At 37.2% G+C, this 18,476-nt stretch overlaps 1 protein-coding gene across 7 annotated transcripts in view; it reads right to left on the bottom strand.

The window, feature by feature from the left end:
• Window positions 1–18,476, bottom strand: part of DPP10 (dipeptidyl peptidase like 10) — a 1,417,029-nt gene that overhangs the window by 105,465 nt on the left and 1,293,088 nt on the right. For all 7 annotated transcript variants that reach the window (XM_027590078.2, XM_027590077.2, XM_027590079.2 and 4 more), the window contains 2 exons: window positions 11,482–11,636; window positions 3,564–3,661 (listed from right to left, as the gene is read on the bottom strand). In XM_027590078.2, coding sequence (XP_027445879.1) covers window positions 3,564–3,661; window positions 11,482–11,636 — 253 coding nt within the window. The remainder of the gene's footprint in view (window positions 1–3,563; window positions 3,662–11,481; window positions 11,637–18,476) is intronic.

The following is an 18,476-nucleotide window of genomic DNA, read 5'->3' on the forward strand; positions in this document are numbered from 1 at the left end:
TTGATGGTCTTAATAGGGCATGGAGGAAGTATGTTACTAATAAGTTAATTTTTGCGTGTTTATACTTATACATTTAAAAAATAAAAAAAATGATTTGTATTTCTTGAAATATGTAGGAATACTGTCACTAATAAATATGAGAATACTGCTACTAATACTGGTACCAAAAATTTAACTTATATATTTATATATTTAAAATTTTTTAAATAAAAAAAGAATTTGAGTTAGCTTAGAAAGATTTAAGAATAACATGGTAAAGTAAGTTAGGAGGAGAACAAGGCAAATAATTTAGAGAGGGAGACGTGTTAGTTACCGTGGTAAACTCCAGGTCCAAAGTACATTAATGCAACTTAGTTAAAACACCATCAGTTCCGTGGCTCACAGTGCACATGAGAAAAATATGGCAGGTTTGTAAGAGAAGCACATGCATTAGTTAGATAAATCATAGATGTGTGTATGTGTTTGCATGAGTGTGTTTGTGTGTCCGTATAGAAATAGAGAATGAAAGACACACACACACACACACAGAGAGAGAGAGAGAGAGAGAGAGAGAGAGAGAGAGAGAGGAAGATACAGAGAGACATAAATAGAAACAAACAGCACCAGACAGATACAGAACACTTTCTCATGTGGCTTCAGAAGAATCATTGTGTGCTCGTGTGGTCATCGCCAACACATGCATAAAGTATAATAAACTTCTTATGGCAAATATTATCCTTAAATTATGTATATGGAATATTCTCCATTTGCCAGGTCCATTCTCCAGCTCTCCCCATGCAGTTTCCAGAGGCTGGCCTCTACAGTGAGGCTGCCTTGCCAGGGGAAGGCCTCTGCAGGAACTCCAAGCTTGAGAGGAGAGAGAGTTCAGGGTATTAACTCCCAGGATCTGCTTCCTACTAGGGTGTGGTTTGGCAATGACTGAATGGCTCAATCTGTGGACAGGTACTCCTGGTCCATCCTGTTCTTCAGCTACAGGCCTCTTCAGGATTCATAATTGAGCCTGCACCTCATTCCTTCAGTCCTGAGACAGCAATAGCTTTCCTCTAATGCAGACTCAAAGTTGCTTTCTCATCCTTTGTGAATTTCCCCTTAATCCTGCTCACATTTTTGTTAATAGTCCCTTATTAATTAACTGCATTTCACTTACCCTACTTGAGTGTGTCATCTGTTTAATTTCTAGGACTCTGACCACTAAATTATGAAAAATGACATGCTCTTTTAGATCTCTAACTAGGAGGGCACAATAGTTTTCTAGCTAATTTCTATATGGCTAACATACCATGTATTAAATATTAGAGATGTTCATAATCCTAAAACAAAACCAAGGAGAAAAAAGCAGTTTGGTTTCCATATTATGTGCAGCTAGATGAATGCAACTTTCTTTAATTCACACCATTGATCTATTTTGTTCATTTGTATGTTTCTGAGCCCATCTAAGTAACACCTGTGCTCAGAGCGACTAAATGCAGATGATCTAAAATTCATTTATTACTCTTCTGTGAATTGGACTAAAACTTCCTACCAGAAACAGATGAGTAAGGAAATACATTTCTGTAAAACTGAACCAGGGTAATACTTAAAAATATCAATTTTGAAGTAAACTTTGATCTTGAGCTTTTCAACAAAAATCATACATTTTGGTACATTTCACATGCCACAGGTGGCACTTACATAAGACCCTGAGGGAGAAAGAGAAAAATTGTTTGGTGCATTCTATAGATAAGGTATTATATGACTTTCCCCAAATTGTAGACCAAGTTCATCACTAACCCAATATACTTGGGTTACATTTAAGAGATTTTTCTTCACAAGATTCTTCCTCACTCTTAGTGGGATCTTGTATTTTATTCTGTGTATTGGATTTATATCTAAGGATATGTGATACCTTTTTGCCAGGGATGACTAATTTTATCATATTGTACTTCAAATATTACAGATATATACTTAACTAATAACCCAATAAATGACAACTGATTCTGTCTTTAAGAATTTTTGTGTTTGCTGACATTACTATATCCTATCTGGAGAATCCACTAGCAACCTCTTGGATTATAACATCAAGGTCCAGAATCATTACTTTTTCTTAAAAAGAAAGCCAGATATTGTAAAGTTGATTTCTATTTCAAAGATCTCAAAAGACTGATGAAAATGAAAAATTATTACTTTAAAATGAGGTTATTCAGACTCATAGGCAGAATGACTTGTCCAAGTTCACATAATGAAATGGTGGCAGAGATGTGACTCAAACACTCCAGTTTAGTGCCCTTTCCTGTTAATTCAGAGCATTAAACAAATCAGAGAAAAAGATAAGGGCTCAGGACCACATAAAATACTAATGGCTTCCATAATTGCTTCATTTGTGACTAATTCTTTCATGGCTGGTAGATCGAGTTCAGTAGAGTTCCTATCTGATTTGGTCAACTCTATTTCATTCTAAATGTCAGTTCCAATGGCCCTGTAAGGTCCTCCATCATGACCTGCATGAAATGCCCTATAACTTGACACAGGCTTTACCATATTTTCTACCTCTGTTACCAACTTATCTTGGGGTTCTGGGCCCCATCTTTCCCCTCAATAATAGGAACAGATTGTATTAGGTAGTTATGAGTGCCTTCCAGTGTAAACAGTCCATACATTTTTAATAACTTTACAGGAGGGAAATTTTCCACATACTGCAGGCTGCACTGTCTGTGAAAGTCCCCAACTGTGATGGAATTTTCCCAAATACATCAATGGAACAGCGTTTGAGTGGAATTTATATTTGAATCAGTCCCCTAGCACTCTTTGTTGATGGCATCAAAACAAAGTTTGAGCTCAGCCCCGTATCATTCAATAGTGTGAAAATATTTTCCTAAATCAGCTACCTATTCCAGCTCCAGGACCACTGTAAAGTTTCAAAGGGTTGCACTATTTGAATTAATAACCTTGAAGTTTGAGACCACTCTGAATTTTAAAATCCACATGGTTATTTGATTCATTGTGTGCTACTGGAGATTTTACTAGTATTACAATTATGCTTCTGACACATAAAATGTGTTTTTTTTCCCCCTCTCCATTTAAACTTCTTAAATAAGAAGGCTTCTTATATAGGATATTTTGGAACCACATCTCATTACACTTCCCTGCCTGGAGGAAAAAGCTAGGGAATCACTCCCAAGCTATGGAGATAATTTCTGCTGGAAAAACTACACAAATTCTAGGAAGATTGTGCTCTTTTAAAGAGGACCATTTAAAAAAAAATGGAGTAACTATTTTCAGGAAGAACATTCAATGGAAAATTATCCTTTGCCCCCATCTCCCTGTCACATCTCCTGCAACAAGTCTAATTCTCAATATCACTACATTTAGTCATTTTCTGGTGCTGCTAATCACCTTGAAACTTTAAATGCTCCCTGGGAACAACAAGAAGCCCAGAATGAGTTCATTCCTGCACTAATGGGGCAACCTCAGATTTATTTTCAAGTGGATTTGTTGAGCTGATCACATCTCTCTAAATTGCAATAAAATGATAATTGAAGTTAAAATAACTATTTCCAAGTAAAAGTAAAATGGAAATCGCATACCTTGATTTAAAGCTGTCAGGTGGCATGAGTTCCAAAGTATGAGTTGGTCCATATAGGTTTACAACATATAATTTGATGGTTGGGTTCATTTGACCTGCCTTTGGGAAAATGAAGATTGTGATACAAATATATTAAGCATTAAATATATTGAGAAAAAAAGAAAATGTGGTGTGATTCTAATTTTGCATTAGAACAGGGAAAAAGTTTAAATTCTCTGAAGTAGAAATGATTTTAAATTCCAACAACCTGATTGCCTTCAATTGTTTTTGTAGATTGCTTTTTCTAAGCATTTTAGTCAGACAATTAAAGGTGATGGAAAATCATGATGAGTTATTCATTAGGCAGTGCTACTGTATTCTTTCCCTGGAATGACACCAGGAGGGCTGGCTTAACAAAACAACTAGTAGAACAAGCGACTACTCACATTATAGGATAAGATACACAATGAGAAAAAAGCTTGGCTAATTAAAAAAAATAAGAAGAAAAAGATAAAGAAGATTTGCCAATCTGGGTGACACATGCTTAAAATTCCCCAATACCTAATCCACCCCATTGCATTAAACATTCCTACATTCCTGTTTCCTTTTTTTTTTTTTTTTTTTAGTTTCAGGGGTAGAATTTAGTGATTCATCAGTTGCATATAACACCCAGTGCTCATTACATAAAGTGCCCTCCTTAATGCCCATCACCCAATTATCTGATCCCCCCGCTCCAACCTCCCCTCCAGCAACCCTGTTTGTTCTCTATAGTTAGGAGTCTCTTATGGTTTACCTCTCTCTCTGTTATTATCTTATTTTTCCTTCCCTTCCCCCAGGTTTCCTTTTAAACTTTAGTGAATACCAGATGGGGTCCGGTGTAAGTGCCCCTTGGGAGGTGGTGGGCCACACAGCAGTATGTCCTCACTAAGTATGTAGTCAGATGAGTAGAAGGACAGTGACAAGAATCGTTAATAACTGGCCTAGAGCATTGGTATGTTTCTGGCTCAAGTATGTAGTAAAGGCTCTGCATGAATAATCCTACTAAATATTCTTACTTCCATCCTAAGGATAATTATAACCATTTCCAGATGACAATGGAGAAGCTCAGCAAACTGTGGAAGATGGATATCCAATAACCGAGGAAGCTGGTATTTAAACCCAGGATGCTCTTGCCTGCTATGCTTTGCTTCATTTCATTCCTAGGCAATGGCCTCCACAATTTTTCAAATACTATGAATTTGTAGAGGGCACAAAAGGGACCTTTTACCAATATATCTCAAGCAGTTTGAATGAATGAATAGGAGAATGTTTATGTGAATAAATGATGTATAGAATCAGTGACTATTTGTGGCACAATGTGTTCCTAAACAAAATACTGATATGTCCTTGTGGAGTGGCTGATGTTTTAGAAGACTATATGAGATGTACAAAGAAAGACAAGGAAATTAAAAGTGGGTTGAGTTAGAAGACTGACAAAAATCTAAGGAGAATTACAAAAGTGATTTAAAGATGCGAAAGAAAAATCCATGTTCAAGTAACTGGCATTGACAAAACCCAAAGCTGAACAAGACCAGAAGCAACATGATACATTCCACCAACAGTCCGTAATAGCTCTTCAAGGACTGTGTTGTTAGGCTAGTAAATACAGCTAGTACAGGTGGAAGGCAGGAGGATGAATGAGTGGAACCCAGAGGATTTTTAGGGCAGTGAAAAATACTGTGTGATACCATAATGCTGGATGCATGTCATTACAGATCTGTCCAAACCTAGAGGATGTACAACACCCATAGTGAACTGTAACGTCAACTATGGACTTTGGGTGATTATGATGTGTAGCTTCATCAGTTGTAACAAATGTACTGCTGTAGTGAGGGGTGCTGATAATGGGGGAGGCTCTGCATGTGTAGGTGCAGGTGGCATATACAAATTCTATCTTTCAATTTTGTTGTGAACCTTAAGCTGCTCTAAAAAATAGAGTCTTTTCTTGGGCACCTGGGTGGCTCAGTTGGTTGGGCGACTGCCTTCGGCTCAGGTCATGATCCTGGAGTCCCGGGATCGAGTCCCGCATCGGGCTCCCTGCTGAGCAGGGAGTCTGCTTCTCCCTCTGACCCTCCCCCCTCTCATGCTCTATCTCATTCTCTTTCTCAAATAAATAAATAAATAAATAAATAAAATATTAAAAAAATAAAAAAGAGAGTTTTTTCTTTTTTTATTTAATTAGCCAACATATTGTACATCATTAGTTTTTTGTGTAAACAAAAATGACTAGCACATCTGTGGGGGTGCATCATACACAAGTCAGAAGTTTTGAGCCAAAGGAGTCAGGAAAGTCCTTCAGTACAGAAACACAATGCTATAAAGAGAGATTATGGAAATGGTTTATATAGTGAAGGGCTTCCTGGAAGATAAGCTATAATCCTGCCTCACAGAGAAGGCTCTCACGTCAGATTTTATAAAGCTTTTCATTGTTCTAAACCCCTCAAGTGCCTGGGCACATTTGTCTTGGGCAATTTAGCCTTCTACCACACACGGGAGCTCCCTTTCACATCACTCCCATTTCAATTTAATTGCCATGATCCTCCCTGAAAATACTGGCCTTATCCATATTTTTCAATCTAACCGTTTCTCTAATTTGACCAGGTATATTAAAAATTAGAGCTGGGATGTAATATTCAGTAGTGCCATTCAAAGTATTGATTTTTGACTGGCAGCATCCATCAGCATCACCTAGAATCTTAGAAACAAATTATGGGCCCCACGTAGGCTCAAAAATCAGAATCTCTAGGTGTGGGCCTGGATTCTATATTTTAATAAGACTCTCAGATAACTATAATAGTATGTAAATTTACAAACAGACATTGATATATATTTTTTAATATATATTATTACTAGGATATGTAGTAATGCATATATATCCAATAACATATATGCTATCATATGCATATATGTACACAATAATATATATTACAGCTCAGTGCTTATCAAAGGTGTCAGCCTGCATCAGAATTACACGGAGAGTCCCTGGGTGGCGCAGACAGTTAAGCATCAGCCTTGGTTTGGGCTCAGGTCATGATCTCAGAGTCCTGGGATCGAGCCCTGCATCAGGCTCTGCACTCAGTTAGATGTCTGGTTGTCCCTCTCCCTCTGATCCTCCCTCCACTGGCACTCTCTGCCTCTAAAATAAATAAATAAATCTTTTTTAAAAAGAAAAAAAAAATTACCCAGAGGACTGGAGGGCTTGTTTAACAAAATTTACCCAGCATTTCTCATGTCACGGGACATGAGAATCTCATTTCTAACAGTCTCCCAGATGAGACTGATACTGCTGGTAAAAGTAAGTACCACATTGTGAGAACTGGTTTTAGCTTAACCTGTGAGTCAGAGAAACCTGGGTTTACATTCTGACTGCTATTTATTGAATACAGACCGCGGGCAAGATGGTTAAAGATCCTCAAGTGTCATTTTATTGGATTATCAAAAATGAGACAATACTTCGCTGAGAATATGTCACAAGTCAGAAGTTTTGAGCCAAAGCAGGTTTCCTTTCTGTAGCTATAAATATCTTATAATTTTGTTATGTGGACTAACAAAAAGATTATCTATAAAAATGTCTAAAATAGTATATAGTAGTGAATTAGAAAGACAGTTATTAAAACACTGACTTTTCTAGTTGATGAAAAATTCTGCCAATTTTTAAAATTCTTCAATAAGCTCATTAATAAAAAGAAATTAAATGAAATTTGATCTTTTTGTCAGTTCTTATCAATGATGAATAACTTTATGACATCCTTTGTCAAAGACATATATGGTTATTACCATATCATAAGGCAGGTTTTTGTTTTTTTTTTAAATGTCTGCAGCTCTGTATGCTTATACCCACCTGTATAGGATCACTGATATCCCAGTTAGCTTTTACATGGGAACAAATTAAAAGTTGTATACAATGTGGCCAATTTTAGACAAAAAACAAACATCAGGTTGTTTCTAAAATTCAGCCATTCAGGATTCTACAATCTCAATTAGATTTTTATCTCTCCATGGAGTTTTGAAATTAAGTGCACATTGCAAGTTCATTTGTACCTTTTTTAACATTTGGACCATTTCAATAGTTTGCAAATTAGAAGAGTTCATCTATTTGCTTTCTACAGTCACATTTGCCAGAAAGACTGCATATCTACAGAATCCTTCCTCTATGATTCTGAAACACAAGCCTCAATAATAATTAACCTTATTTTACTGGTAACTAAACTGTCATTAAATGAGATAATGCTTTAATTAAGAAGATTAACCTGAGGTTACTGAGATAGAACTGTGCATCTCTTTCATGCTGAATTGCTAATGATAGGGTATTTTATGAGTTCTGAATCATGCTGAATTAAGTAAAATACAAATATATTTGTTTAGTGTAAGTATTTCATTAGTAAATCTGACCACATTGAGTATTTGCTGCACTCATTTTAATCTAGTTTAAATTGAAGCACGATTTAGTGTGAACTCTATGAATTACTTCAGTGTTGAAAGTACTACTTTTTATAAGTTTATTACAAAAGTGAGAGCAAATCAAAATAATATAGTTGTTAGTGGCAGAACTAGCAAACATTTTTTTTTAAACCAGAGTAGAAAATAGTAAGACTTTCAAAGTTCAAGTAATATACCCCAAATGATATGAAACTTATCTGAGAACGAGGATCAAGCCCAAGCCCGCATCTTGTTTTTTTGAGTCCTGTTGTCTTATGCACCTGAGCAGGGATTCCTACTAAAAACCTCCTGAGGACTTAGGATTCTTTCTCTTGGCTTGACCACAGGAATAGCTACCTGTTTTTATGCTTAATACTCCTCAGTGGTAGTCATTAACACACACTCAGGACTTTAATTTGTATTACAAATCCCTATTTCTCTCTCTCTTTCTAAGATGTGAGACTGTCTAAGAATCCTACGTATATCCTACTATATATATATAGTTAAGTCATTAGGAGTAAATGGAGCAAACAGAGCTCTACATATATTTGTTAGCTCCACAAGAAGATAATTTTGATTCCAGCTATGTCTCCAGAGATAAAAGTTAACCTCTGGTAGTTTTACGGAGAGGGACAGAATCAATAAATTTGAGTTATTTCCCTGTTCTCAAAATAACTGTGACTTTTACAAAAGCACTTAGCCTTTTAGAGAGCTTGGTTTGTCCATTCGTAAATGGAGGCCATTGTGAAGAGGTTCAAATAAGGAAAAAAAGAAGTGAAAAGTCTCTCTGAAAATATGAAGCATATTATTAGCACACCTGATTTATACAATAGCAAACATTATTATTTTATGCCTAGCTTTATTAATATTAAATAACTAATAAAATAATAACATTAATAACAAAGTGTCTAGGCTTGTCAACCCAGTATCTTATGAATTAAAATTTGTCAGGCATTTCTGTTTGTCTATTTGCTTGCCTCAGTCTGTTAAAGTTATGAGGCCTAGGAGTGTCCAAGTTCAAGCAGCCCCTAACTGAGAAGGCAGTTTGAAACACACCTATGGCATCTGGCTCCTATGTTGTGAGTCGGAAGATCCCCACTCCTCTTGGGAAATGAACGACAAAATGTCGTTCCTTCCCTGGGGCTGATTTTATTCCCTTTGTGCAGTAAACAAACTGAACAGTTGTGTGTGAATATCTTGCCTATTCACGTATGCTTCCCACAATATGCCACTTGGTTTTGTATTTAAACTGTCGGGTGAACTTTCATTATCATAACTAAATCAAATGATGTGAGAATTAATAGATTTGAGAAGTCAAAAAAGGTACGGCTACGCTGTCTAGGAACAAACTGTCGTTCATCAGACATGACTAAATCTATACTAGAGAAGTCATAAGTCATGTACCTGAAGTACCATAAAAATCTCTTGGTGAATATGATTATTTTTTGTTGTTGTTGTTAGGTCAGGTTGCCATTTTCTCCTGGAGAGCACTGAGTATATGTGTCTTCTAATTTATGTTCAGAGAAGACCCCTAAAAACAGTATTTCAAAATCATAGAATCAGATTCCTCTCAATCTTGTTGTCCTTCTCAGCTATACGCCAGTCATTTAATACCACAATCTATGGAAGGAAGGTAGGACTGAGAGAGGGGAAAAAAAAACAAAAACAAAAGAAAAGCAGACAGTACAGAATCTCACTGAGGAAACGCTCTTCTTATCCCAGACTCTCTAAATTCAAGACTGCCTTTCATCCTCCCTCCGTCCCTCCCTCTTTCCCTAAGATGTGAGACTGTCTAAGAATCCTCCCTCCCCCGCCTTCGTTCCCTACTTTAAGTACTTGAGTTTGGTGGATGACAGGAAAATAAGAAAAGTCATGCCTACCCTAACCATGCCTTTACTGAAAGTATAGAATAATCTGTGTGATGGATAATTTGTCCAATACCTTGACCAATTAATGTAACACACAAGTTGAAAGGTATAAAACCTATTGTGATTGGGAAACAGTACAACTCACTAAAGGAATGGCTTAAAAATAGCTTCTAAGGGGGACTGGGTGGCTCAGTTGGTTAAGTGTCTGCCTTCAGCTCAGATCATGATCCCAGGGTCCTGGGACCGAGTTTTGCATCAGGCTCCCTGCTCAACAGGGAGTCTGCTTCTCCTTCTCCCTCTGACCCTCCCCTCTGCTCACGCTTTCTCTCTCTCGCTTGCTCTCTCTCTCAACTAAATAAAATCTTTAAAAAACATAGCTATTCGGGGCGCCTGGGTGGCTCAGTTGGTTAAGCGACTGCCCTCGGCTCAGGTCATGATCCTGGAGTCCCGGGATCGAGTCCCGCATCGGGCTCCCTGCTCGGCGGGGAGTCTGCTTCTTCCTCTGACCCTCTCCCCTCTCATGCTCTCTATCTCTCATTCTCTCTCTCAAATAAATAAATAAAATCTTTAAAAAAAAAACATAGCTATTCAATTCATAAATTGAATTAGCAGCCATCTCTTACCTAATTAAGAGCTGAAATGTGTAAAACAGAGTTTAAAAATTTTCCTATAAGACATCTTTACATGATGAATGCATAGGGAGCCTCATTCATGAGCTTTTATCTTTGTAATATAAACATGGGGGAATGTATTTTTAAAAAAGAGCCCTTAAGTTATCAAAAATGCCATACAATAGAAAAAAATCATTACACTCCAGATGTTTCTGCAACCTGCTCCCTACCTGAAAATAGTTTTGCTCACTGGGCAAGAGTTCCATATTTGCCTCACTCAATAAAACAATTCTATGTATCTTAGCTATGTCTGGCTATGGCTCTACCCCATCGTGTTATAAAGTATGTTCCAGAGAATGCTCTGCCAAAATAATGCTGATGTTAATACTAATACTAATAAATTCTTTATGCTTAGTCTATTCTTCATTGGTGACTCTTTATGTTTAGTCTGTTCCTTACTGGAGATACTTTATGCTTAGTCAATTTTTTTATGGGAGATTTATAATGTACATTAACATATATTAAGTGCTCTAAGAAAACGTCTGCAAGAAGTTGGATTTTATTTTTAACTAAGAATTTTCAACTTATTTGACCATGGGACTTTTTCTTCCCTTATAACACCTAGTAACAACTAGAATATAACAAATATTAACACAGAGAATGTACTTTGGAGAAACCTGCGCCCTGGCATAATGTTTGCCCCTTATCTTTTCTCACTTTCTTTCCAAATGGGAAGGCAAGAGAAAACAAGAATGAGAGAATCAAAGGGGAAGAAAGGCAGCAAAAGTGGCAGTTCCCAAGCCGTGAATCATCTCTACTTCTTCCTACCAGAACACTGTGTACAGGCTACCGCAAACTCTAAAAAATGAATCTGCCGACCATGAGTGAAAAGCTTCTTTTTGTTTTTCTGCAAAGACAACTTGCTCATGCAGCAAGGATACTATCAATCAAGTCACCAGTGCAGAGAAAGAGAACAAACAAACAAACAATCCACGTTACTTACCTTAGGATATGGATACTGCTTTCCTTTGGGATACAATGCTCCAGTAAATCGAGGGATAACCATGTTAGGCACCAACGAATCATTTATCATCAGGAAGGCAAGCCTTTCTCCATCTGGTGACCACCAGTGGGCAATGTGAGAATGCAGAAGTTCCTCTAGAATAAATGAGTGTTATTTGAAACCAACTGTAGAGATGTGGGCTCAGTGACCCACAAACATCTGTCCTTGAAATCTCCATTGCACATATACATTTTTTTTTCGATACAGTGGTTGGATTTTATCAACATCATAGAGAATTCTGTATTTCTGAGTTACCCTTTTAGTCCGAGGAGAAGCAGATGCAATGGCAGGAAAGAATGAAGCAATGAAGTCAGGATTTCATAGACTGTCAGCAGTGTGAACAGAGAAAATGAAAGCACTACTGGGGTAAAAAGAATAAGAACAGTAACTGAAGACTGAAATATGGCATAAAACCGTATTTATGTCACCATTCATTCACATTTGCTTTCAATCATATTTCCATCATCAAACAAGTTAAATATGCACTCTCATCACTGAACAAGTTGAATACCCACTAGGCTCACGAAACTATTTTAAGCTCTAAAGAAAGAGAATGAGAAATATACTGGGTATATCTTTCATGTGACCCCAGATCCACTATTCACTTGTCTATACCTGCTTTCTGATCCAGAAAATTAACATGGGTGAACAACAGCAGAAGGGCTGCCATGCCTTCCAGAGCATGGCCTTTATTGTACTATGGCAAGAGATTGCAAGGAGGAGAGTGAAGTCAGAATATGTAGTCCCTTGGCTGTACCCTGAAATGTCACTTCAGTCTAGCTGTGGGTTTTAAATGATGTCACTACCCCTGTCAATGCACTCCCTTCTGTGAAATTTTCTCCTTTTGTATCTTGTAATGACTCATCTCTATGGTCACAGGGGTGATTATAGCTTGGTTGCTACTAGTCTAGATTATAGCTCTGTCCTTTATGGTTTCACTTTGTAAATGTGGTCTCTTTGTAAATAAATCTTCAGATTACTTAATGTGCTAACTTTGTACCCTGACAGATACCATGATGAATACCAGTAAGAGACTCAGAAAAGGGACCTTTAAAATTAGAGTTTGAGATTAAGTTGGTGATCTATACCTATATCCATCTCTATTTGTACTATCTTTGATGTAATCATCTCCTTTCCAGGAGGGAACTGGAGCATAGATAATCCATAGCAATGGATGGACTCATGAGTAATCCATTGTCACTGGTGATGATACAGAATGAAATGCAGATAGACAGGAAAGGTTTGGGGAGGATAACTGATTGTGGCACTTAATTGCTACAATAGTGGCAACTGTAAAGCTTGTAAAAGGAAGCTCCCATGGTTCATGTGACACCTCAAGGAGATTCCATAGGGATAAACTGAAACAGAAACCATCTCTGCAAAATCAAGAATACAAAAAGATCCCTATGGCATCTTTGAAGGAGTCCCTCTCTTCTCATCTGTTGTTGCAGGCAGCTAAGGCAGAGGTCCAAGAGAAGATAGTAAGGGTGGCAGAACTACAACACAAATTAGGGGCTCAACTCCAGCTGTTTCTTAAAGCTTATACAGAGATATTGGAGGAGAAGTCCTGGAACACTGGCACATAGGATAAAGATGCTTGGGTAAACATGTGCAGTATACTTATGCTTTCTGGACCAGTCTCATAAATAACACATTATTGGAGAATGTTACCATATGTGTCTAATATTATGGCTGATGATACTGAACCTCAAAATTCCCAGAAGTCTCCTTGCTGAGAGAGGCAACCTCTATCCCAGGGAGCTAGGCATTCTCTTCATTAAGGCAGAGTGGAAGATAAATTCCTATAAAGTTTAAGAGTCTACATCCCTAGAGGAGAGTTTAGAGATCTAGTAGCATAGTATACACTGGGATATCTCTTGTAAAGTGAGAGAAAATTTGTTGGAATTGTACTTATGCAAAAGTAAAGAGGGAATAGACTCTTCTGATTCTGAATAACAACTTAAACCATATTCACATATGTTGCCCTGTTCTACTTCCCAGATAACCTATAAAGCTGCCTGTTCTGAGCAGAGCAAGAAAGGGCTATGCAGCAGATCAAGGCCATCATACAACCTTCCCTATTGTCTTTTACCTCGTGAACCAGAAGATACACTGCTAATGTAAAGGTGCATGGTAAACAAAGACGCTGTGTGGAGCTTCTGACACTCATTATGTGGCAATCAAAACACAGGCATTACAAGCTTTAGAGGAAGGGGTATATATGGGATTGGGTAGAACACATTAAGTAAAATGTCCAGATTATTGCATCCTCTACTTTGTCCTCTCTCCTTCAGCTCATACCTAAACCTCAAGATGTGTTTTCTAATACAAGTTGGCAGGCGAGAAATAAATGCAGGCCTGGTTTATGGGCAGGTTTGCATGATGTACTTGAAGGCTCTGGAATTGGATAGGCTCTGTACCACAATCAGACTGAGGAGTGGTATTAAAAGACTAAAGAAAACATGAACCCTCCCAGTTGGCAGACTTTTGAACAAGATACTTAGTTTCTACTTCTTGTGGAAGGAGAATTAGCTTGAAGCATGGATCTACCCTGACTCATGCACAGTAACTAATAAAAGACCTGATTAGGGTTATGGGAAGACAAAAATTAGTGACAAGGAAGTTTAGAGAAAGACAACTGCATTGACTTATCAGGAGGGGTAAAAATGTAAAAATATGAAGATATTAGCGTCCTACTTAATATCCATCAGAACACGTCCATAGCAGAGGAGGCTCTCAATAATCAGATGGACAATATGACTACAGAGCACATGTCGGTCTGCTTTGGCTCTCACCATTACCTTCCAATGATAGTGGCTGTCATTAAACTCTTGACATGGCATTATTTCCCAGCAGGACCAGCTGGCCGCCTGGTGGCAGGTAGATTACGTGGGAAGCATTCCATCAAGAAGGGGTAGCATTTTGTCATTACAGGGACAGACACATACTCCAGTATAGCTATGCCTCTGCTGCTTCAAGTCCTGTCACTGCTGCTATTCATGGATTTACAGAATAGCTTATCCATTATCACAATAATCCACCCTACATCACCACCAAACAGAAAGTATTTTATAGCAAAAAGAAGGGCAATAGGCTCAGACCATGAAATTCACTGTTTCCTATTAGCTATATGTACCTCATTGGATGGAAGTGTTAACTAGTCTTCTCTATCTCGGTTTTGGCACTATAACAACCTTGAAGTCAGGATGTCATATACAGCATACATGTGCCCCTCTTGCATAGCCAGAAAGCACAAATCTAGGCACTTAGGGGTAGAAGTGTAGCATTCTCTATCACTATCACACCATTACTCCACTAGACTTCTTGTTTTCATGAAAAGGAATCAGTGGGTTTAGAAATCCTAATGCCTAAGGGGGGATTGCTTCCAACAGGGAATGTCTTAATTCTGTTCCTCTGAATTGGAAGCTGAGATTTCCCCCTGATCATGTGGGCCTCAATAGGACTGGGGAAAAAAAAAAAAAACCTGACAGAATACATAGTACTATGTGTCTGATGATTAAGCTCATCTGCCAGGAAGAATATGTATCTTCACTATACAAAAGAGAGTAAAGAAGAATATATCTGGACTCAGCAGATTCAGAAATACTCCTTTGTCCAAATCGATCTCATTTTCCAATTCTACATTTCCACATTCCAATTTCCATTTCAGTGGAAAACTGAAATTGTAGCAACCTAATTAAGAAAAAGAAGCAAAGGAATAAGATTTGGCAAGGATAAAATTTTGGTTTGATCCACCACGTAAATGACCTGTGTAGTCAAAATGCTGGCAGAAGGAAAAGGAAAAATGAATGAGTAGTTGACAGAGGGAGCTGGGATTACCAGTTAAGGCCATATGATAATCTTATTTCTTTTCTTAATGGGGGCATTTGCCCCAAAACCTTATATGAAAAGCACAAGTGTTGACTGTAATAAATTTCAGACAGCTATATAAACTGGACTAATACCACTCTACAAAGAAACAATAGCAGATGGAACTTTGTGTATTCTTTCAAGGACACAAAATTTTTATTTGAATAAATAATAATATCCCCATGATTTCTGAGTTTTTGTTGGCTGTGGCCAATATGAAACCAGACAAATTAAATTAATTTCTATTTACTATTACTATTAATTAAATGAAGAGAATAAAGTTAGTGCATGTTATTTACTTTCTTGGTTCTCACCCACTGGAAACATGTAAGTCTGGCTATGTTCCTCAACTAAAACTTACTGCTTCTACTACTTCAGAACCTATAGGATTCCCTCCTTCTAGGTTCTAGTAACAGCTTACTTATCCTTCTCACTTCAGGTGTTAATGGCTAAATCAATACTAGCCAAAGGTTGTTACATATCCCTTGTCTTTGACAAGTGGCCCCTTCATAGATAAAATTTTGTATACTATTTTGAATGTGCCATTTTTTTCCAATTGTAATCCTGACCCTGATTTGTACAAATTATGTACAATTCATATGAGGAGACATGAGTTATCCACATGACACACTGAAGGAAAAAAATGCTAAATGCCAACTGAGTGTAAACTCTTAGTCTTATGAGCCTTGAAAGTACAGAGAGATCAAAAATCAACACTCAGGGTTTCTAAAGAAATGGGTTCTATCCTAGGTGCTGAAGTATGTGTGTGCAAGTACTTCTCAAGAAGTACTAGCTAACTGAAGCTAACTGAAATGGGAAGGAGATAAATAAAAGAGTCTTAATATGCATCTGCTTAAGAGTGCTCTTGGATACGCACACACTTCTTTAATTGCAACTAATAAGGACTCTTACTCATGGATTAAAACTTCCTGTGTCAATGATATTATATTATTTACAAACACTGAATTTCTGCAAATTGCATTCCATTCTATTTCAAAGAAGGTTTCGTTCTTCTTTGTCTTTATTACAATGATTAGAAAATCTCACTGCAGAACAGATGGAGTTTTCAACATATGTTGTTTTATATCAAAGATACTTAAAAAACATAGCCTCAACACAAAGTACTTACAGAAAACTAACTAATATATAATCATTGTGTTCAGATTAACATGCTATTCTGAAAAGTAAGCTGATTTTATCCATTTGTAGTTTATCAATTTAGACAGATAAGATTTCCTGAGTATGCTACTGCCAGCCACATGGGTCTGTGGTTCATTTTTACCCCTTTATTTTCTGTATCTCACTGTCAAGTTTTTTAAAAGAAATGTCTATATTCATAACCTTCTCACTTCTCATTTACACCTCTAAACACTGCAATCTTGCTTCTGGTACCACAAATTGACTGATTTTGCTCTTAACAATTTCTGGTAGCAAATCCAACAGTAACTATGGAATCCTTAGTTTGTTTGACCGGCTGACACTCAGCTTTCTACCTTTCTCTGGCTTCCATGGCTGCATCTCTAATTTTTTCTTTTATCTGTCATAGTCCAGTTTTACTGGGATTTAGTAAGTGCTCAATAAGTATTTGTTGATCAATGAATGGATGTATGTGATTTCCTGTATCCAAGAGAAGGCAGGAAAAAAAGTGAAAATAGGTATTTTGCATTGTTCTCAGTAATTACAGCATGTTGTCTAGTTGTCCAGTCGGTATATTCTACACTGAAGCAACTTAGAAGTTCTTCGATGTTAAGGATCACATTTTGTTACCCAAGGTAGCGTGCAGCACACTGTGAAGCACCAGTGTTCCCACGAAATTATTCTTTCCCTCCCTGAAGCCCACTACTCTTATAAATGCTTGCTGTGTCTGTTACCACTATTTACTAGAGATCCAAACCAGAAGCCAAAGAATCATTCTTGACTTCTTTTCATCTACCCCATGCATTTAACCACTAAGATCTATCTGTTTTACTGCCTCATCAACTTTAGAATCTTCCCTCCTTCTTACTGCTTTAAACCTAGTAATATTACTCATTATCTCTCAACAGAACACAGAAAAACTTCCCAGCTTCTCATTGGTTCTTTCTGCTATTCAATCCCAGCTTTATACTATAGTCAAAATGATCTATTTATATGGAAGATATAATATTGACACTCCTTATCTGAAAAGCTCTATTAGTTACCCCATTCACTAGTGAAAAATAATTGAAATCCCAGATTATTTTTAGGGTTACTATCCCTTGGTTCTTGCTGTCCTCCTTTTTCTCAAATTTTATGCCCCAATAACACCAAGCAGATTTTAGTTCCCAAGGCACACACCATGCTATTTAACCTTGCTGTGCTTTTGCAAGCTTTTAACTCTTGCTTAAATTTCCTTACCTAGTTTCTTCCTCTTTTTTTAAATTCCAGTTTTTTTATTTAAATTCCAGTTAGTTAACAGACAGTGTAATATTAGTTTCAGGTGAACAATACAGTGATTCAACATTTTTATATAACACCCAGTGCTCATCACAAGTGCCCTCCTTAATCCCCATCATCTATTTAACACATCCCTCCACCCACCTCCCCTCAGGTAACCATCAGATTGTTCGCTATAGTTAGGAATCTGTTTCTTGGTTTCCCTCTCTCTTTCTCTCTCTTTTTTTCTTTTGCTCATTTGTTTTGTTTCTTAAATTCTACATGAGTGAAATCATATGGTATTTGTCTTTCCTGACTGAATTATTTCGCTTAGCATAATACTCTCTAGCTCCAAGAATTCATTCTTTTTTATGGCTGAGTAATAGTCCATTGTATATATATATATATGCCACTTCTCCTTTTATCCATTCATCAGTTGATGGACACCTGGGCTATTTCCTACCTACTTTCTTCTTATATTTCTTAATCTTTCCGGCTCAACTCAGAGGCTTTCTCTTTTAGGAAAATGTTTGCAAATCCCTAGAATCAGCTAAGTCTCTTTTGTTCTCTCATAAAATCCTATGTTTACTGTGATTTGACTGCTTGTCACACTGCACTGACATGGTTTCTTCATCTGTCAGGGTCTCACACAGTACTGACAATATTTTGAA

The sequence above is a fragment of the Zalophus californianus genome, chromosome 3, assembly GCF_009762305.2.
Source record: "Zalophus californianus isolate mZalCal1 chromosome 3, mZalCal1.pri.v2, whole genome shotgun sequence".
NCBI lineage: Eukaryota > Metazoa > Chordata > Mammalia > Carnivora > Otariidae > Zalophus > Zalophus californianus.